At 37.0% G+C, this 16,720-nt stretch overlaps 2 protein-coding genes across 5 annotated transcripts; one reads left to right on the forward strand and one right to left on the reverse strand.

Moving 5' to 3' along the window:
• The first annotated feature begins 324 nt into the window (after nucleotides 1-324).
• LOC141899203 (prominin-1-like) lies at nucleotides 325-13,906 on the forward strand. Of its 3 annotated transcripts, none has more exons than XM_074785366.1 (25): nucleotides 325-355; nucleotides 1,230-1,601; nucleotides 2,263-2,327; nucleotides 2,548-2,756; nucleotides 3,060-3,180; nucleotides 3,324-3,390; nucleotides 3,472-3,567; nucleotides 3,676-3,878; nucleotides 4,167-4,244; nucleotides 4,353-4,416; nucleotides 4,694-4,770; nucleotides 5,087-5,157; nucleotides 5,265-5,417; nucleotides 5,709-5,841; nucleotides 5,984-6,081; nucleotides 6,235-6,319; nucleotides 6,466-6,603; nucleotides 8,877-9,038; nucleotides 9,156-9,209; nucleotides 9,320-9,400; nucleotides 9,840-10,001; nucleotides 11,015-11,133; nucleotides 11,304-11,324; nucleotides 11,503-11,532; nucleotides 12,918-13,906. In XM_074785366.1, the coding sequence occupies exons 2-25, from the start codon at nucleotides 1,328-1,330 to the stop codon at nucleotides 12,952-12,954; spliced, it is 2,598 nt and encodes an 865-aa protein (XP_074641467.1). In that variant the 5' UTR covers nucleotides 325-355; nucleotides 1,230-1,327; the 3' UTR covers nucleotides 12,955-13,906. The 3 variants fall into 3 exon arrangements, with proteins under 3 accessions (XP_074641467.1, XP_074641468.1, XP_074641469.1); XM_074785367.1 differs by having other exon boundaries at nucleotides 326-355; nucleotides 2,044-2,327; XM_074785368.1 differs by having other exon boundaries at nucleotides 327-355; nucleotides 1,230-1,582.
• Nucleotides 13,907-14,631: 725 nt separating this feature from the next.
• On the reverse strand, nucleotides 14,632-16,507 carry LOC141899204 (armadillo repeat-containing protein 7-like). Of its 2 annotated transcripts, XM_074785369.1 has the most exons (7): nucleotides 16,315-16,507; nucleotides 16,027-16,125; nucleotides 15,845-15,913; nucleotides 15,623-15,689; nucleotides 15,415-15,485; nucleotides 14,859-14,950; nucleotides 14,632-14,769 (listed from the first exon to the last, which is right to left on the reverse strand). In XM_074785369.1, the coding sequence occupies exons 1-7, from the start codon at nucleotides 16,424-16,426 to the stop codon at nucleotides 14,701-14,703; spliced, it is 579 nt and encodes a 192-aa protein (XP_074641470.1). In that variant the 5' UTR covers nucleotides 16,427-16,507; the 3' UTR covers nucleotides 14,632-14,700. The 2 variants fall into 2 exon arrangements, with proteins under 2 accessions (XP_074641470.1, XP_074641471.1); XM_074785370.1 differs by lacking the exons at nucleotides 14,632-14,769; nucleotides 14,859-14,950 and adding an exon at nucleotides 15,024-15,140.
• Between the last annotated feature and the right edge of the window lie 213 nt (nucleotides 16,508-16,720).

The raw sequence follows: 16,720 nt of genomic DNA on the forward strand, positions 1-16,720 counted from the left end.
CTGTTTATGCTAAAACAATAGACTGGTTGCCTGTCTAATTATGCGCCACCGTGCAAAACCTGGTCCAAATACCCCTCCAAATACGTGTTTTGATGCGTAATTTGACGGGTAAAAACGATGATTTTGACAGGTAATTGGTAAATACGAAGTTTGAATTTTGACAGTATATCTACGATAGCGATTTTGACGCGTCAAATGATAACGAGTTTTGACAGTACGTATATCTACGATAGCAACTAGGTAATGCGAGATCATATTTGACGCGTCAAATACGATGTTTTGACGAGCATTTTATGATGAGTTGACGAGAAAATTCGATGTTTAGTTTGACGGGTAAACTATGAAAGTTTGACGGGTAAATTTGATGTTTAATTTTGACAGGATATCTATGCCATACGATACATGCTTAGTTGGTTGTTGGAACGAACTTCACGTCGTATGAAATATTTTAACTTTTTTTCTGATTGACTTCAAAAGTCAACCCAATCGGGGATTAGCTGCAGTAGGCCTGTGTCTGTGGCCGGTAGAAATACGCAAATTAGGCTTTTTAGGCCTAGTGACTAATTTCAAAGAAGTGCCATACATGCACTGAAATGGTCGTTTGAACATCGATCAATATTCACCACTTCGAATATGCCAAGATATACCGTTACTTAAAATATTACAAATTATAAGTATCCCATCTAACACAGTATTAACCTCCTCTGCCTGTTAGAAATTCTGGAGGAATGCGATCTAATAAATGAAAAGAAATACAAAAACTGAAATTTTTTGTGCCATACATTCGTTTGAGGGCAGTGTTTTTTATCTTGATTCAGTAAAGATAATGGCCCGAAGCTCTTTACAAAATTTATCAAAGAGTCGCTACATGTAATCATAATACGCTTTCAAAGTGCATCAGTGTTCTACTAAAAGAAAAAACTAACAAAACACATTATAACATTCAACTGTGAACTGGGTTTTCATTTATTGTCGATACTCAATCAGCAATAAAAAAGCCTGGTGTGACCCAATTTACATCAAGTTATTATTCATCGAGTGTTCTTATACTTTGTGAAATATGTTCATGAAAGTTCGTATATACAATTGTAAGCGTTGAAAAATGAATATGTACCCTGTGATTCATTACTGCCCCACGTGAACACAGCGACCTGCGTGGCGTTTGCACGTAATTCTATTGGAAAATAATCAACCATGATTGATATTGTATCATAACCGGTTGTTTCCAGTTGCCGTGTAGCTGTGCAAAAGCGAATAACGAAACTAAACACAGTATCGCAGTATCGTACAGTTCCGACGGACAAGATCGTGCAAATTAGCGACGAAAATGACATTTCTATCCGTGAATTTGCAAATTCTTGCACTGATGTTGGTCATGGTGCAAGTAACATCGGTCAAAACACCGGTGATAAATCCAGCTACCTTATCAGACGCTTCTGGAAATGTAGCCGATAGCGCGAGCACAATCACATGGGCGGATCTACCGAAAGGTAGGCCGTATAAGAGCAACACCGTTCCTACTGACCCGGGTCTCGGACCTTTGTACAATATGGTGAATGGCTTCGTCGGAGCAGTTCTACCGGTTAGTAAATTACCGTGGGGTAAGTATTTCAGTATATGGGGTGAGTATATCTTCCGATAGAATAAACGAGGGATGGCGTATGCTCTAGTAATATTCGGTGATCCTTCCAAAAAACCCAATTCCTAGGATGAAAGATAACATTGATAACATAAAATAATACTGGCCAGAACTACCATCTTGTAAGCTGCCTTGCCGCAGATATTTTTCGGTAGACATTCCATATAAAGTGATTTATCAAAACGGTAGAAGCGGGTTATTGCAACAAAACCTTGATTTATAAAAGAAATAATTCCTCTTTCATACATAAATGCATATGTTTTAGCCGGGCTGAATTAGAACCGGTTTGGGAATTGAATGATCAAAATCACACTAACTTCTATATTGTCTTTGTCAATCATACGAAACGACTTCGTTAGTATTGTATCAATGTTTTTTTTCTTATTTCATCTCATTCAATGTAGACCCGTTTATGCACGATCGTTTCACATAAAATATTTCTGCAATGCGCCACGAACGAATTATGTCACAGGTTCATGTTTATGATCCCACACCGTCAACCATCAGCAACTCATTAGACCTTATTGCGTAGCTAAGGGGAGTCAAACATTACAGGGTGTTCGAAGATATATGTGAGGGCGAACGTAATTCTATTCAGAATGTATTTTTGTACTATATTATAGATATGTTTGCTGGTCTGACTAGCGGAAATGTTTCAATCTCTCAAATAACGAACAACTGGCAATCCGTGAGTACCTCAGTGGGAGGTCCGAATGATAAGACCATCTACGCATTAGTTACATATTTTGAGAAAGAAATCATTGACAAATAGACTGCTGATAGTAAAATGAACCGACCAAAATAAAAAATAAAAGTTTCGGAAAAATTCCTCTTTCTCGATGAAAGGTTATATAATTCTGTGTAAATTTCACAGCATTATTTTGTATTCAAAGATATTCTCATTCTAGTTAGCAGCTTTTGGCGCTGGTTATGGCGTTTGCTTCCTATTCGGATTTCTGTTCGTATTGATCATGCCAATCGTAGCGTGTTGTTTCTGCTGCTGTCGATGTTGTTGTGGCAACTGCGGCGGAGACATGAAACAGAAGAGTAGTGACGTCAAAAAAGGCTGCTGCATCGGAATGATTATTGCCCTTTACGTAATGGTAACCCTGGTCGCGTAAGATTCGTTTATAATCATTCTATAATCTAGCAATACCATAAAAATAAAGAAACACCGACGTTGTTAATTAATATCCAAGACCATTTTACAATATTTTGGAATCATCAATATGCCTTATCTCACGTTATTTGGTGAAATTTGTGGCTCATTCAGGTGGCCATATTTCGTGGATTCGTGTCTAACTTTTTGCTATAACTGTCTGCTAGTGTTTAAGTGCATACGTAATTGAATGAGATATTTAAGTGAATAACGCAAGTACTTAGGCGAATTAATTCATTGTAGAATGCATTTTTTTTGCAGTGGCGCAGCTGTGTGTATTATCGTTACGAGTGATTCCATGAATACAGCTATCGGTGAAGCGGGACCAACAATAGCGTCAAGTCTTTCTGATGTTTCTACCTATCTAAATAACACTGTTGACGTAAGTACGTAACGACAGCTTATCGTAATGTAAGCTACAACAAAATTGTGGGGTTGGCAGAAAAATGTACATCGCATATGAAATTCAAGAGATGTGTATTTTCTTCAGCCATAGAATATTTCATTTTCGTTTTAAAATCGCAGGAAATTAAGCATGTGGCAACCACGAACTATGAATTCACGGCGAAAGTAATTTCACGAGATTTGGACAGTACGTATAACGCACAAATCACTTTCGTTGTATTATATTTCATAGAGCACCATATTATTTAACTGTCACATTTTGACGTAGATATTGGCCAACTGGTCGGCGTACCGATACAAAATGCACTCGGGACAACTGGTGGGGTCGATGCAGCCGTGCAAAGTGTCCTTGATCTCGATTCAAGTGAGTTCCGAGAAAAATCCTACACATTTTCCATCGGATTATGCGTATAATTCACAGTAAACATCATCATAATGACCGAACGATAATTTCCGCACGTTTCGTTTTCAGAAATAACACAATCTATACCACTATTCGCAGACTATTCCGCAAAATGGACCGTTCTAAAGACGGCAATGACCGCGCTTTCGTCTCTACTAGCCACCGCAAAGGCAAATGTAGAAACCGTTAAAACCAAAAATAAATGTACCAATGATCCGAACTGTAATGCCCTCACTCCAGCGACATATGTTACAGCTCTTGATGCTACAGCGGTAAGGTCGAATGACTGGCCCATGCCCGGTTAATAGACACATATGCAAGGCATTTGAGCAGAATACACTCATTTTAACATGTTGATAAGGCCAATCTCTGGATAATTCTCATGGTGACTTGTGATAAAAGTGGGCAATAGTATCTTGTTTTAAGAATATCATAAACTAAAAAATATCTACGACTACAATTTGATTAGATTTTCATTTTGTACCTGGATAATATCATCATGTTTGACGAAAGAATTTTCAGTTTTATTGCAAACAATCTATTTTCTTTTTTTTTCGAAGACTATATTTAATCTATCAGCGGAAGAGATGGGCATGCAACATGTAGCCTCGCAAGATCTAGCCGGGAAACTGAATACAGTATGTACATCGAATCAAAGAATACTTTTTTTTTTAATTTCGAAATTATACTCAGATAATCTTCCTCAGATTATAGTAAATTATTGGAAATTTCTGTTTTGCGATTAGGGAAAGTCGTCATTCGATAATATCCCGAATCAAGTGAATACAAGTTCTAGTACTGCTGTTAACGGTAATTAGCTATTCAACTTCTAACCACTAATTCAATCCGAAAACATAATCTGTTGCATGACATTTAATGTCAATGATCAGATTATACTGCGAGGCGATGAAAATGAGTAAAATACAGCTACCCTATCAACTAAAATTAGATATTTCAATTTTTTCTGTAATTTTGTATAAGATTATTTTGTTATTTTGATTATCTGTCATACGAATGTTGTACACATGTTGATAAAGACTAAGAAACTAAACAAAAGTATAGGTATTAAATGGATTTGATTCTTCAGATATCACGACAAAACTGAACAGTTTTGTGTCTGGAGTCGACGGCAATCTGGGCGGAATTAATGATATGTCTTCGAAAGTAAGCGATAACAATTTTACACGCGTCAAAGCTATTCCGTAAAGCCATTAGAATAGAAAAGTCGACTACCTGTCCCGTGAATCTTCTGTAAAAATAGTCTATGGATTGACTGTCTATACGGCTTCGTCACTGGCCCGTGCCGAGAGGCGAGGGGGGTTTGGGGAAAGATGCCCCAAAAATCTTTCGAAATTTGGATATAATGTTCATGTTTTTTTTAAATGGTTTATTCTCAAATGATTTATGCAGGTACCTTCATTATTCTTTTGAAAAATACATACATGAATCGTATAAATGTTGTGCACTTCATTTTTTCTAGCTTTCCGTGGACGACATGGCAAAAACAATTGACGATTATTCAAACCTGTTGAAAACTTATAGCATATACGTGTACGTGCAAATATATTGCTCTGCCAAAAGAAATAGGCTGATGAGCATTTCGCCATTGACAAATTACAAATAACAAATTTGAAACATGAAAATGTATCATTTTATAGCTGGTATGGAATGCTAGGTCTTGGAGGATTAATCGGCTTGTTAACACTAATACAACTAATAGGATTGGTATTTGGCTGCTGTTCCTACAATCCTAAACGTTATCCTACCGAAAGAACTTGTCCATCGAATTCTGGCGGAAACATATTAATGGCGTAAGTAAAAAAAACCATGTAAAACATAGATATCTTCATTGCGTGCTTCAATCGAATCTGGGGTAATTCATTTATTATGTATACGCATCAGTATATGGGAGGAGGAGGGGTCAGTGCAATTGCGTACTGTAATGCTTAATGTATATGAAAAATGGCAGATTTTGCGTTCAGAAGGGGGGGGGGGTTGAAAAAATTTAAATTTCATGCGTACGTGATAAATGAATGATCCCTGTGCCTGTCTCACCGATGGACGAATCAACGAAATCTTGAGCTTGATTTATATTGTTTCAGTGCAGCCGGACTTCAAATGATTTTCTCACCGCTGTTTATGTTGTTTGTTTGTTTGACATTCCTGATCGGGTGTCCACTGGAAGGTCTTGTTTGCTCACAGCTAAGAAATCTCGACTCACCTCTGTTTACGAAGGTAATTTTTGACGAAATTAAGCTTACAATTATATAGTTTATGGTAGGTATGAAAAAATGTATAATTCTTTACCGAATTACAGGAAAAATCCCAGTTAAACTCTGTCAGCTGTCAATAAAATGGAATATCGATTTTACTCTAGTTGATAGACAAGCCTGACGCAATTCGAACAGGATACATACTAAGTGATACATTGTTCAGTAACGGTAGTATTCCCATGACAGTCTCAGGCATACTGAAGTAAGTAATCATTGTTTTTTTTTTTTGATAATCTATTTCTTATAGAGCACGCTCCGTGTACATTTCAAAATTTACAAATACAAAAATCAAATTGAAGACGTATTATTGATTTCAAATAATATGCAGTATGCATTGTTGCTCTGTATATACCAGGGACTGCAAGGCTGGAAAAGCAGCTTATCCAACATTGAAGCTGAACAATTTTGTCGATATTAATTCTGTTCTTGATTATAAAAAGGTATGTGAAGAATCGAACGTATACATTTTATATATCCAATTTCAATAAATCAACTTTTACCGAGGTAATTTTATTCTACAGAAATATACAGAAAATTGTTTATTCTAGACGTCTCAGTCACATTTTGAATTTCTACCTATTCATAGAATGTGGACATAACTGGACAAATTAACAGCGTTTCTATTGATCTGAGTGCAGTGCAACTGCTTTCAGCTGACACGATAAGTGAACTGGATGCTTTGAAGTTAGCAGCAACCATTAATTGGTCTGGCATCGCAGCTGAGGTTCGTAAATCTATTATCAAACTAGTGGAAAGCCCGTGGAAACCACGGGTGATTGATTTTTGAACGTAGAACTTCCGACTTTTTGAGTAGGAGTATTTTAAAGTGGCCTATTATGTGGTACCGTGATCGCCCTTGCCCGTTGAGACCATATGGGATCTTGGGACCGACTTGACCTATGCCCGGGGATACTCCGTCTCTAATCACATGTATACTAAAAATGTCTTGGCCCGTAACAGAACTATAGATAGCAAACAAATATGTTAAGTACCGATATGATCACCTGTTGGTGCAGCAGGTAACGGGTAAAAAACAAAAATGTTCAGTCACACACGCTAACGCCTCGGCCCAATACAATCACTCTGCTGATGAGTGAGTTTATTGCTTTGAACCAGCAGCAATACCTCGTAGGTTATAGCATGGACGTATAGTTTATACGTCCATGGTTATAGTAAGTGGGTTAATTGCTTTTTTATTAGCCCACTTGGGACTTTAGTCCCAGCGGGCTATTGCGTTCACTTTTCGTCCGTCGTCCGTCCATCCGTCCGTCCGTAGACGGAATCCAGTTATTTTGGGAAGTTTTGAAGACGCTTCAAGGTAATGTCTTGATATTTGGGTTACACATGTATCTACCCTAGACACATCTTCAGCCCAAAAACTGGCCCTGTCAGATTCAAGATGGCCGACTGGCAGCCATTGTTGTTCGCCAAAATCAGCACTTTTTACACATTTTTGAACTTTGTGAGGGAAATTTTGAAGACACTTTGATCAATTACCTTGATCTTTCGGATATATGTGAATTCCCCCAGGGCCCATCAGCATAACAAAAATTGGGTCGATCGGATTCAAGATGGCCGTCCTATGACCTTTTTAGTGCCCAAAAACGTTAATTTTGGCCCAAATTCTGAGTCCTGTAGCTTCCTACTGGTTTATCATTTCTCATTGCAATTTGTGATAGGTATTCTTTGGAAAGGGATGTTTTATACCTGGGACAGGTATTTTTCATCAGCCAATTATGACGCAATTGGCGGCCATCTTGGTGTCAGCAGTACTCATTCGTAAGTGGGAAAAAGTTTTTCCACATTATATTGATACCTAAGCGTATTTTGTTACCACAATCAGTTAGAAAGTTGCAGCTCATAACGTGTTCTATGATTGTGGTGAGTTTCGAGGTCATTGGTTTTTGTATATGGCCACCAGGGGGCGTTGAATAATGCAATATCTTAGTATTTCTATATTATATTCGTATCAATGCATATTTTGTAACCACAATCAATTGCAAAGTTGTAGCTCATGACATCATCTATGATTGTGGCAAGTTTTAAGGCCATTAGTTATTCTATATGGTCACCAGGGGGCGTTGAATAGTAGAATAACTTAGTATTTCCTTATTATATTGGTACCTAGGCATATTTTGTTACCATGATCAATTCCAAAGTTATAGTTCGTGACATGTTCTATGATTGTGGTGAGTTTTTTAAGGTCATTGGGTTTTGAATATCGTCACCAGGGGGCGTTGAATAGTAGAATAACTTAGTATTTCCATATTTAAGTGGTAACGAGGCATATTTTGTTATCACAATCAATTACAAAATCGTAGCTACTGACATGTTCTATGATTGTGGTGAGTTTCAAGGTCATTGGATTCTGTATATGGTCACCAGGGGGCGTTGAATATTGAAATTGTTAGATTGTTGAGCATTTGGAACCACTTCCCAAGTGGGCATGGTGTCCCTGGACCCCTAGTTTACTATCATATGTTACATTTGAAAAACTGTTTGGTCACCTGGCAGCCTGGTCACAAAGGCAGCAGAACTCGTACTTTATCAACAGTGGCTATCTCAAGTCTGTGGCTATGCCAGCAGACCCATGCGCCCTCTGTGAACAGTAGGAGAGACTACAAACAATTTGGTAAATGGCCCGTGACATAATTTCCAGAATACATTTTCATTGGAAACCACGCCCAAGCGATAAAACACGTCGAGATCCACCACCGGGCTAATTTTCAGGGCGACACACGCAGTAACGACGTAGCAGTTGGTACGACAATTCGGTATTATTATATAAGATTATATAAGATTGGCAGCTAGTTTCATAAAATACGATCATTATCAATAGCTGTTTTGATTTGATAAGGAAAGTCTAGTTTTCAGCGAGAAAGTCAACAATTCAAATCAATTAAAAAAAGCAACCACGGAAGCCTTGGTTAGGACTGCTATTTCGTTTGTAATCACAATTGTGTTATCGGTATTCAATGACGTATTATTTTACTGCAGCAAGCAAAAAATCCGACAGATCTAGATATGTTGACAGAAGCTAGTAAATTAACCACAGCAGCGAATGCAATAAACGGCAACGAGCAGACTTCGTTACGTGGCGTAGCAGATAGCATGAGAAATGGGAATACGAATCAACTAGCCACTGCTAAAACGGCACTCGTAGGTGTTAAATAGGGCCGCATTTTCGATGCAAACTACGAAAACAAATAAAATAGGATATTATTTAACATCTGTTCTTCTAATTTCATTCAAGGATGAATCTGTTTTTTTTTCCAGAGTGACTTCATTCTATCAACTAAGGCCCTTAAAGATGTACTGGGAGATGTACCGGTAATTGCTACGTTAATGACATCATTCTTCAGTCGAAGAATTTTTGCACGTAAATGATGTTCAAAATCAAAACTTCACATTGTGTAAGATTCAAATGTGATATTTTTCAGACTGGCGTAGACCAGTCGAAGACAAAAATGACCAGTGCTGAGACCTATGTTCAAACCAATTCGAATGGGATCATAACAACAGTACGTTACGTTTAGCATTTCTCTTGGAGAAAGCTTCCTCGGGAGGTCTCATTCGTAATAGATATCTGTACGGTATACATAACGTCACACTTGATCTGTATTCTTCATCACCCTCCCCCGGCAGGGATTCGAACTTGATGCCACCAGCTTCGAATCCCTGCCGAGGGTGGATGGTATTCTTTAGTTCCGGGAATTAATAAGCCTGCAAAATGATACAGCAAATAAATTTATGATTAAGCCATTTGATCGGTAGTGTTGGTGCCTACTCCACGTGGTTTCTGTCACTAGCAAATCGTTAGAATATATGACAACTTTGAATCCTTTTCTTTATGGTATTCGAGATGTTTGACCCATTCAATCAATGTGTATGACCATGGATCTATAAACTAGATTAGTTTATATATGTCCATGGTATGACTTATGAGGTGTTTAATTTCAGGCGTTAACTGATATGGGAAATAGAATTTCTGGTATTGTCGATAGCTACGTCAAACAAGCCTTAACAACAATGAATGAGAAATTAGGTGCCTGTACTCCTCTGTACAACGTTTGGGTTGCAATAGCCGACCTTGCGTTGTGTAGATACATAATCAGTTCCCTGGTAAGAAATCAGGGCTATATTTTTAAAAATCTTAACCGTGCCCAAATTAGAGAACAAACTTGAATGTTTCCTTTCTAAATATTCCTAGTTAAGCAATCTTTGCATGATAATCCCTGGTTTCATTTATGGAATCCAGGTAATAATGCCAGAGGAAAAATCACACCATAGGTAAAAATGCCAGAAGGAAATATGAGGGAAATTAAGCGAAGAATTTATTAACATTGGACCTGATATTCTTATTTATACTAGATTTTACGTAATGATCATAAATTCCTATGATCATAAAAATTAAAAAATGAATGACAAATTTATAGAATAAAGAGAATCACAAATTTATAAAATAAAGTCCGACATAGCGAGAAATTCATTAAAACTATTGATATTCTGATTTGCACAAGATGATATTAAGATTCAAGATATTTCTAGATCATTGGAAATTAAAAAATTAATGCACATATTCTTATATAATTGAAATAAAAAAGCGAACATAGTCATGATATACATGTAAAACGCTTTTCTAAATTGATGAATATTAACAAATAAATGCACAGAGTTTGAGTTAACATATTGAATACACAGTTCAGATAAAGCAGATTTCTAGGTATAATAATAGGTATAATAATTAAAATCAAAAAGTGTTCGACGAGTTAGTTTGCTGTAATTCATAACATCTAAGCAACAATTTGATGAATTGTTTATAAATTTTGATACACTTGTTTCTTGAATCGATTTACCCTTCTGGCATTATTTCCTCTGGCATTTTTACATCCCGGGCATTTTTACTACTGGCATTATTACCTATGGCATTTTTACCTCTGGCATCATTGCCGCGTACCTCATTAATGATGTACGGTACATTTAGATTTTTTTCAAGGGAATTTATCACAAAGATGAGCCGACACTTCTGGGATCACTAAAATACATTAACGTTTATCTGAATAGGCCTACATAAAAGAATTGTTAAGCGCGAATCTACCAAATTTTTATTAAAGCTTTCCTTTTTCGTTTTGAAGAATTCATTTTGGTTCTGTCTTGGCTGGGCCACGTTCATGATGATTCCGAGTATGATTCTGTCAGTGAAACTAGCTGCCTACTTCAGAAAAATGGAATCTTGCAGCGGATTTGACGACACGTAAGTTTCGTGTCTACAGATGGTGCGTCCTTATGTTCGTTCCATCTCTAGATTCAAAATCCCTATTTACCGAAATTTATGAATCACTGAATATACAAAATCTTATCTCCCAAGAAGCCGTATAGATAATCAAAAAAGATTATTTCACACCGAATACTTATTCATTTCAGGGATGAAATAGCAATGTATACGTAAGTAGATATATCGAATTGCCGATTTCATTATCTAAATCACACGGGTTCGGTTATCATTTTGTAATCTTATGTCATGAATTCATACACTGCAGGAAATGAATTACTAAAATTCACTCGGTGGCATTAATACATTAATGGTAAATTAATCATACATTAATATCATTTGATTTTCTAGCCAATCAGCACCGCCGACGAAATTGGGAAAGTAAGTGCAGTGTTGTGGAATCCAAATCTTTCGTTACTTCCACCTGTGACTTATCAACGTATCTTCGGCCAGCTTCGTGCTTCGAATTTTGCAAATTTTTCACAAGCTATATAATCGATACCAAAACGTCTTCTATCTTTTGTGATCTCATTTTTAGTGTCCGACAGTTATACACTGTATTTGGTTTCATTCTCTCCCCCGAACGAAAACCTTAGACTAATATATATATTCTACATTCCCCACATTCCTAAGCTATGCCCTTACCATCTTCTACCCTGGCCCTGCTTGGTGTGTTCAGTCCTCGCTACTTCCCTTCTACTTCTCTAGACCTAACCTCCCACCCTAACCTAACACAGCATAAAATGTCGGATTGACGTTTTGCTAGTGTATGTATATATACTGTGTTCCTGTATTGGTTTATTTGATGATAAAATTCAATACGGCAAAAAACCTAACGTCCCAATATGATTTGATACAGGTTACTCCGCCACTTACACTTTTATAGAAGTCAAATATTCCCTTTTTAGTAATGTTTATTTTCACGATGGTTATCCCACATCTAATAGTACACGTAGTTACTATGAGGCCACACAAAGAAATACCCTAGTTTCTCCAGAAAGTCAAAATGCCGCCCGCGTCATAAAAAAAGTCCCTAATAAAAATTAAAAAGAAAAATTGCGCACATCGGCAAAGCATCGATCGTCTTTTTTGAAATAAAAATTAAAACCCGCTCACCCGCATAGCTGTATAGTGCACGACAGTGGGTTTTTTTCTGGGGACATTTATATGCTCATCCTCGACGTACTGGTAATCCACATTCACGGTGACGAAAACAGCGCCAGGTTCGTTTCCTTTTACTTCATTTCGAGGAAGCGTGAAAATAGCGAAAATGATTGTCTCAGTTCCGATTGAATGAGTCGATATAGTTTGATCTTATAGGTTTTGGGCGCTACTTAATTCTAAATAAAGTTTTTTGCATAGCTGGTATTTGTTTGGCATTGGTAAAAAAACTTCCCGCGCCTGTTCTATAAGTCTCAGGTTGAGTTTTTTATTTCAACTTATTTATTTGAAAAAGCAATGAAAATAAAATTCGCTCGCTCTCGCCACTTTCCAGAAAAAAATCTGATGAGAAAATATGGTATATCTTTGTGTGGCCTAGTAGCTCTTGATTACTTTCCCACTAACTCCCACTTGGTAACTTGAGCCACTCTTAGTGCGCGCTCAAGCGCCCATTTAGTGTGCGCAACAGTGCACCATTACCTCACTAACTCATCCTACTATTGGCTCAACAGCAGCAACCTCTTTGCAATAGACTGACGCATGCATTTTTGCAGATATCTTTTTACTCGTTCATCGATCGTGAATGAAATATGTTACATTTACAGGAAAAACAAAGTTAAGCCTATGAACGAACAGTGGTAGAAGAAATTGTCGACCATTTTGAAGATTATGAGCTGTGATATATATTACAATACTCGATGAAAAAATATTTTCCGGTTTCCATCCGTCCGACGAAGGCAGAGTTATATATTTTTGCAACCCTATTTCCAACGTCTTTCAAAACGTTCTTAAGATGAGAAAGCCCCATATTTCAAGTAAAGAGGACAAACGGGGTCTCTGGACGTTGCCGTTTTCGCAAGATACACGTCGACACGATTTTCGGGCTGGTGCAAATTCAACATTTATCTTATCTTCGTTGAAATTGTATGTAGAGCTGTCCTTGTGTAACATCTAGCTTCGAGGAGATTTCAAGCTACCTACAAAAATCAAATGTGTCCTTTGTGTTCATTAATGGGTGATTTACCCTATCTTTTTCATCTTAGAAATCATGAATCCGCCCGTTATCCCAAATTTAGTTGGTTCGAATTCCTGAAATATTTACAGTACACATACGTCGGATCACTTGGGACCGCCATTTTTGGTCCGACTTATGCGTATTCCGATTTCGCGCGTATTCGAAAAATTTGCTATGTTTCATACGAGAAGTTATGCGTACATACTATTTTTTTATTTTTTTTTAAATTCTTTTTAAGAATGGATAGAACATTTTCAATTAGAATTAGTAAATACATTCAAACGATGTGTCAGTGTGTGCGTCGCGCGCGCGAATCTGCCGGCCAAAAGGGCAAGTCAGCTTCAAGCCAATCGGTGTAAACTTGGAGTAACTCCCAAGGTGTAAATGACAGCGGCATGTCAAAACGTGTGCTACAGCCAAATCATCTGCAATGGAAGGACATGGAACGACACCTGATATTTTGTAATCCGCTCTTCTAAAGTATATTCTACAAGCGTAGAGGTACATTGTACTACCATCGACTTAGTTTAGAGGCAATAATCCCATTTACTTGTATATTTTTATGACATGTTGTGATTTATTGTGGAAATGAAATTATCATTATAATAATCGCTTGGCAATAACTTAAAAATGAATCAGATCAGTATCAGTAACTTGTATCTTTTACCGACACTCAATGATTAATGAAGCTTTTGCGCCTATGCGTTAGATACCAGTTAAGACGGATCTTGAAATATTTGATCCGAGTTGTACATAAGAAAATACACTACAATTTCTCAATTGGACCGAGATATTTTATCCGAGTCCGACTTAGTCGTATATTTTACTTTTTCAAGATTATGTATGGAATATCAAACTGTAGTCCAGAGAGTATGATAAATGAGTGAATGAAAAGGAAATTTTTTTTTGCAAGGCTGGATATCCGATGTCTTTGATTGCTTTTTCGTCCGTTGGGCAAGGGGAGGGGGTTAGTGCAGGGCCGAATTTAGTGAGTTGCCCCCGTCCCAGAAATTTCGGAAACTGAAAATTTTGCAGCTTTGCGTGGACGTCTTACGCCACGGTGTTACGTTTATTCGTTCAAATTTCCGTACATGTACATGTATTCGCATTTACACACATGTACACTCTATACATCATACAAGCATCTAACGCCTAGTAGAACTAGGGTCCAGGGACACCATATCTACATGAACTTGGTAAAATACTTGATGATCTGACAATTTCAATATATTAGAATATGTTTGTCTTTCAGAATCGTGTTCTGATAATACATCTACATGTTCTTCTGTCTTCAGAATAAATGTTCAGCACATGTCCATATTTGATATATTGTTGATCAGTAATTTGTTGATTTCTATCTTTGCCGATGTTTATCAAGTAGGAAGATCAACTGACAAGACGTCCTTTTCGCACACTGATTTTGCTACATCTGTACAATAGTCCTAGCAACAGTAAAAACAAAACTGTCAGATTGAGAACATTAAACAGATTTTCAATCGAATTGAGAAAAAAAAACAGCAATTCACTGTACCTCTAAAAATACAGTTGCCAGGTTACTCAGCCTCTTGTTCGATGATTGTTGGAATTTCATCATGACTTGTACAACAGCCGGTGATGTAATTGCTTAAAAATCATGTAAGCAATAACGGGTGTTACTTAAACTTGCACTACTAAAACGAAGACCGAAGACATATGTACTTTGCCAGACTAAAACTATTCATGACTAAAACGAAGACCTATGCACTCATTAGAAATCATCACTAGGGGCGCTATCTGTGTATTCAACCACCTCTGTCGATGAGTGTAGGTAATACTAGAAATAAACAAACACAATGAAACGTAAAATGGTCGGTTATTTTTCTCGGATCTTCGTTTTAGTAGTGCATAGTTTTAGTAACACCCAAGCAATAACTAATATCTGAATCTTATTGAATAATTCCGCATATAGAGAATCAATGAACAGATCAGTGTTAGGTGCCAAGAAATTAATGACGGGTTTAACTAGTTTATTGAGAAATTCACATACTGCAGCCTGCCGTCGTATTAATCCAATAAGATATGATCATACCATTGCATACTGTACATACCTGCTTTTGACTCAGCTGTCACCAGAAACATCAATGTACTTATCGCATTCAATACAGTTTCAACATTAGAGCTTGAAATAAATTTGTCAACAGTAATTAAATGTCTCAAGTATGCCAAAAGATGGGTTAAAGCCCTGTACTGTCCCTCATGTTGTTTATTGGCTATTTGATCAAGTTGTACGAAAAATAATTGACATTAAATACTTACTTAGACAAACATGTGGTTATCTTCTGTATAGCATCTTTATTCAGAATCAGTAACTTGTTATCTTTATCTAAAAGGTTATTAGAATACGGCGATTAAAAGAATTAACCTCAGATAGTCTAAGAGGAAACTTCAGCAGTTGCGACCTTTACAGTTTGATGAATAGCCTTGAAATCTCTATACCACACAAGTCTATCTGTGCAAAATTCTGATGAAAGGACAAACCTAATGATAGATTACAAAGACCAGCCATGGCAAATTCTATTAGTTTCTCATCTTCTGCATCTAAAGTGTCTACAAAATTTAAAAAGAAAATCTATGTGACCAATTTGATTATCAAAATCACTTAAATCACAAACTTTCAATCCAAATTAATCCATTCATCTTAAGCACTTTCATTGACGCACCGATAAATATCTGAATAACGTTCAGTCTCCTCATGTAATCATAGTTAATCGGGTCATAAGCAAAATTAGCCAAATTTGCTAAAACTTGTCTCCTGGAGTCTGAAAAATGTACAAAAAGATATGGCATCATATGTGACATATTAATGAACATAAATGTATATACATCTGAACAGAATTACACCTTAGTGAATGCAAACTGCATGAGAAATGCAAGTGACTGCCAAGGATATCAATAAAATTTGAATTCAATTGAAAAGACAGTCTGCGAGATTTTGACGTTTGGCGTACCCTTTTGATCGTGACAACTTCTGAATTCATCAACCAGTGACTTCAAATAATTCGGCCTTCCGATTCCATGGGGACCAGTTTTCTTTTCGAGGTAATCTTTCGAATAATACATACTTTTAAGAACAAATTTTGAACAATCGTTCGCCTTTTATTGTTTACAATCGGCTCCACAATACACTCTCACGCCACAGGGTATCGTATCGACCGCGAATCGCGAGCCCCGCCCGAGGATTCGAACCATTCCCGGTTTTAACCTGCGATAAACCTCTTATTGAATTTTTTTCAGAGCTGAATATTATTTTAAGCCCTGTAAGAGTGATTTTATTTGAATTAGATAATTAACTGATCATTGAATAAATGGGGATTCGAACCTACTCTACTTCATGTTGTTGTTTTACACTTCCGG

Source organism: Tubulanus polymorphus, chromosome 2, assembly GCF_964204645.1.
Source record: "Tubulanus polymorphus chromosome 2, tnTubPoly1.2, whole genome shotgun sequence".
Classification (NCBI taxonomy): Eukaryota; Metazoa; Nemertea; class Palaeonemertea; order Tubulaniformes; family Tubulanidae; genus Tubulanus; species Tubulanus polymorphus.

Excerpts from the sequence above, each read along its gene's own strand:
- LOC141899203 (XM_074785366.1), top strand. The coding sequence starts at position 1,328 with ATGACATTTCTATCCGTGAATTTGCAAATTCTTGCACTGATGTTGGTC. Across the intron at positions 3,391-3,471 it reads AATTTCACGAGATTTGGACA|ATATTGGCCAACTGGTCGGC; the intron begins GTACGTATAACG and ends ATTTTGACGTAG. Across the intron at positions 4,771-5,086 it reads TTAATGATATGTCTTCGAAA|CTTTCCGTGGACGACATGGC; the intron begins GTAAGCGATAAC and ends CATTTTTTCTAG.
- LOC141899204 (XM_074785369.1), bottom strand. The coding sequence starts at position 16,426 with ATGTATTATTCGAAAGATTACCTCGAAAAGAAAACTGGTCCCCATGGA. Across the intron at positions 15,914-16,026 it reads CGTTATTCAGATATTTATCG|ACACTTTAGATGCAGAAGAT; the intron begins GTGCGTCAATGA and ends TAAATTTTGTAG. Across the intron at positions 14,951-15,414 it reads GACAGCTGAGTCAAAAGCAG|CAATTACATCACCGGCTGTT; the intron begins GTATGTACAGTA and ends ATGATTTTTAAG.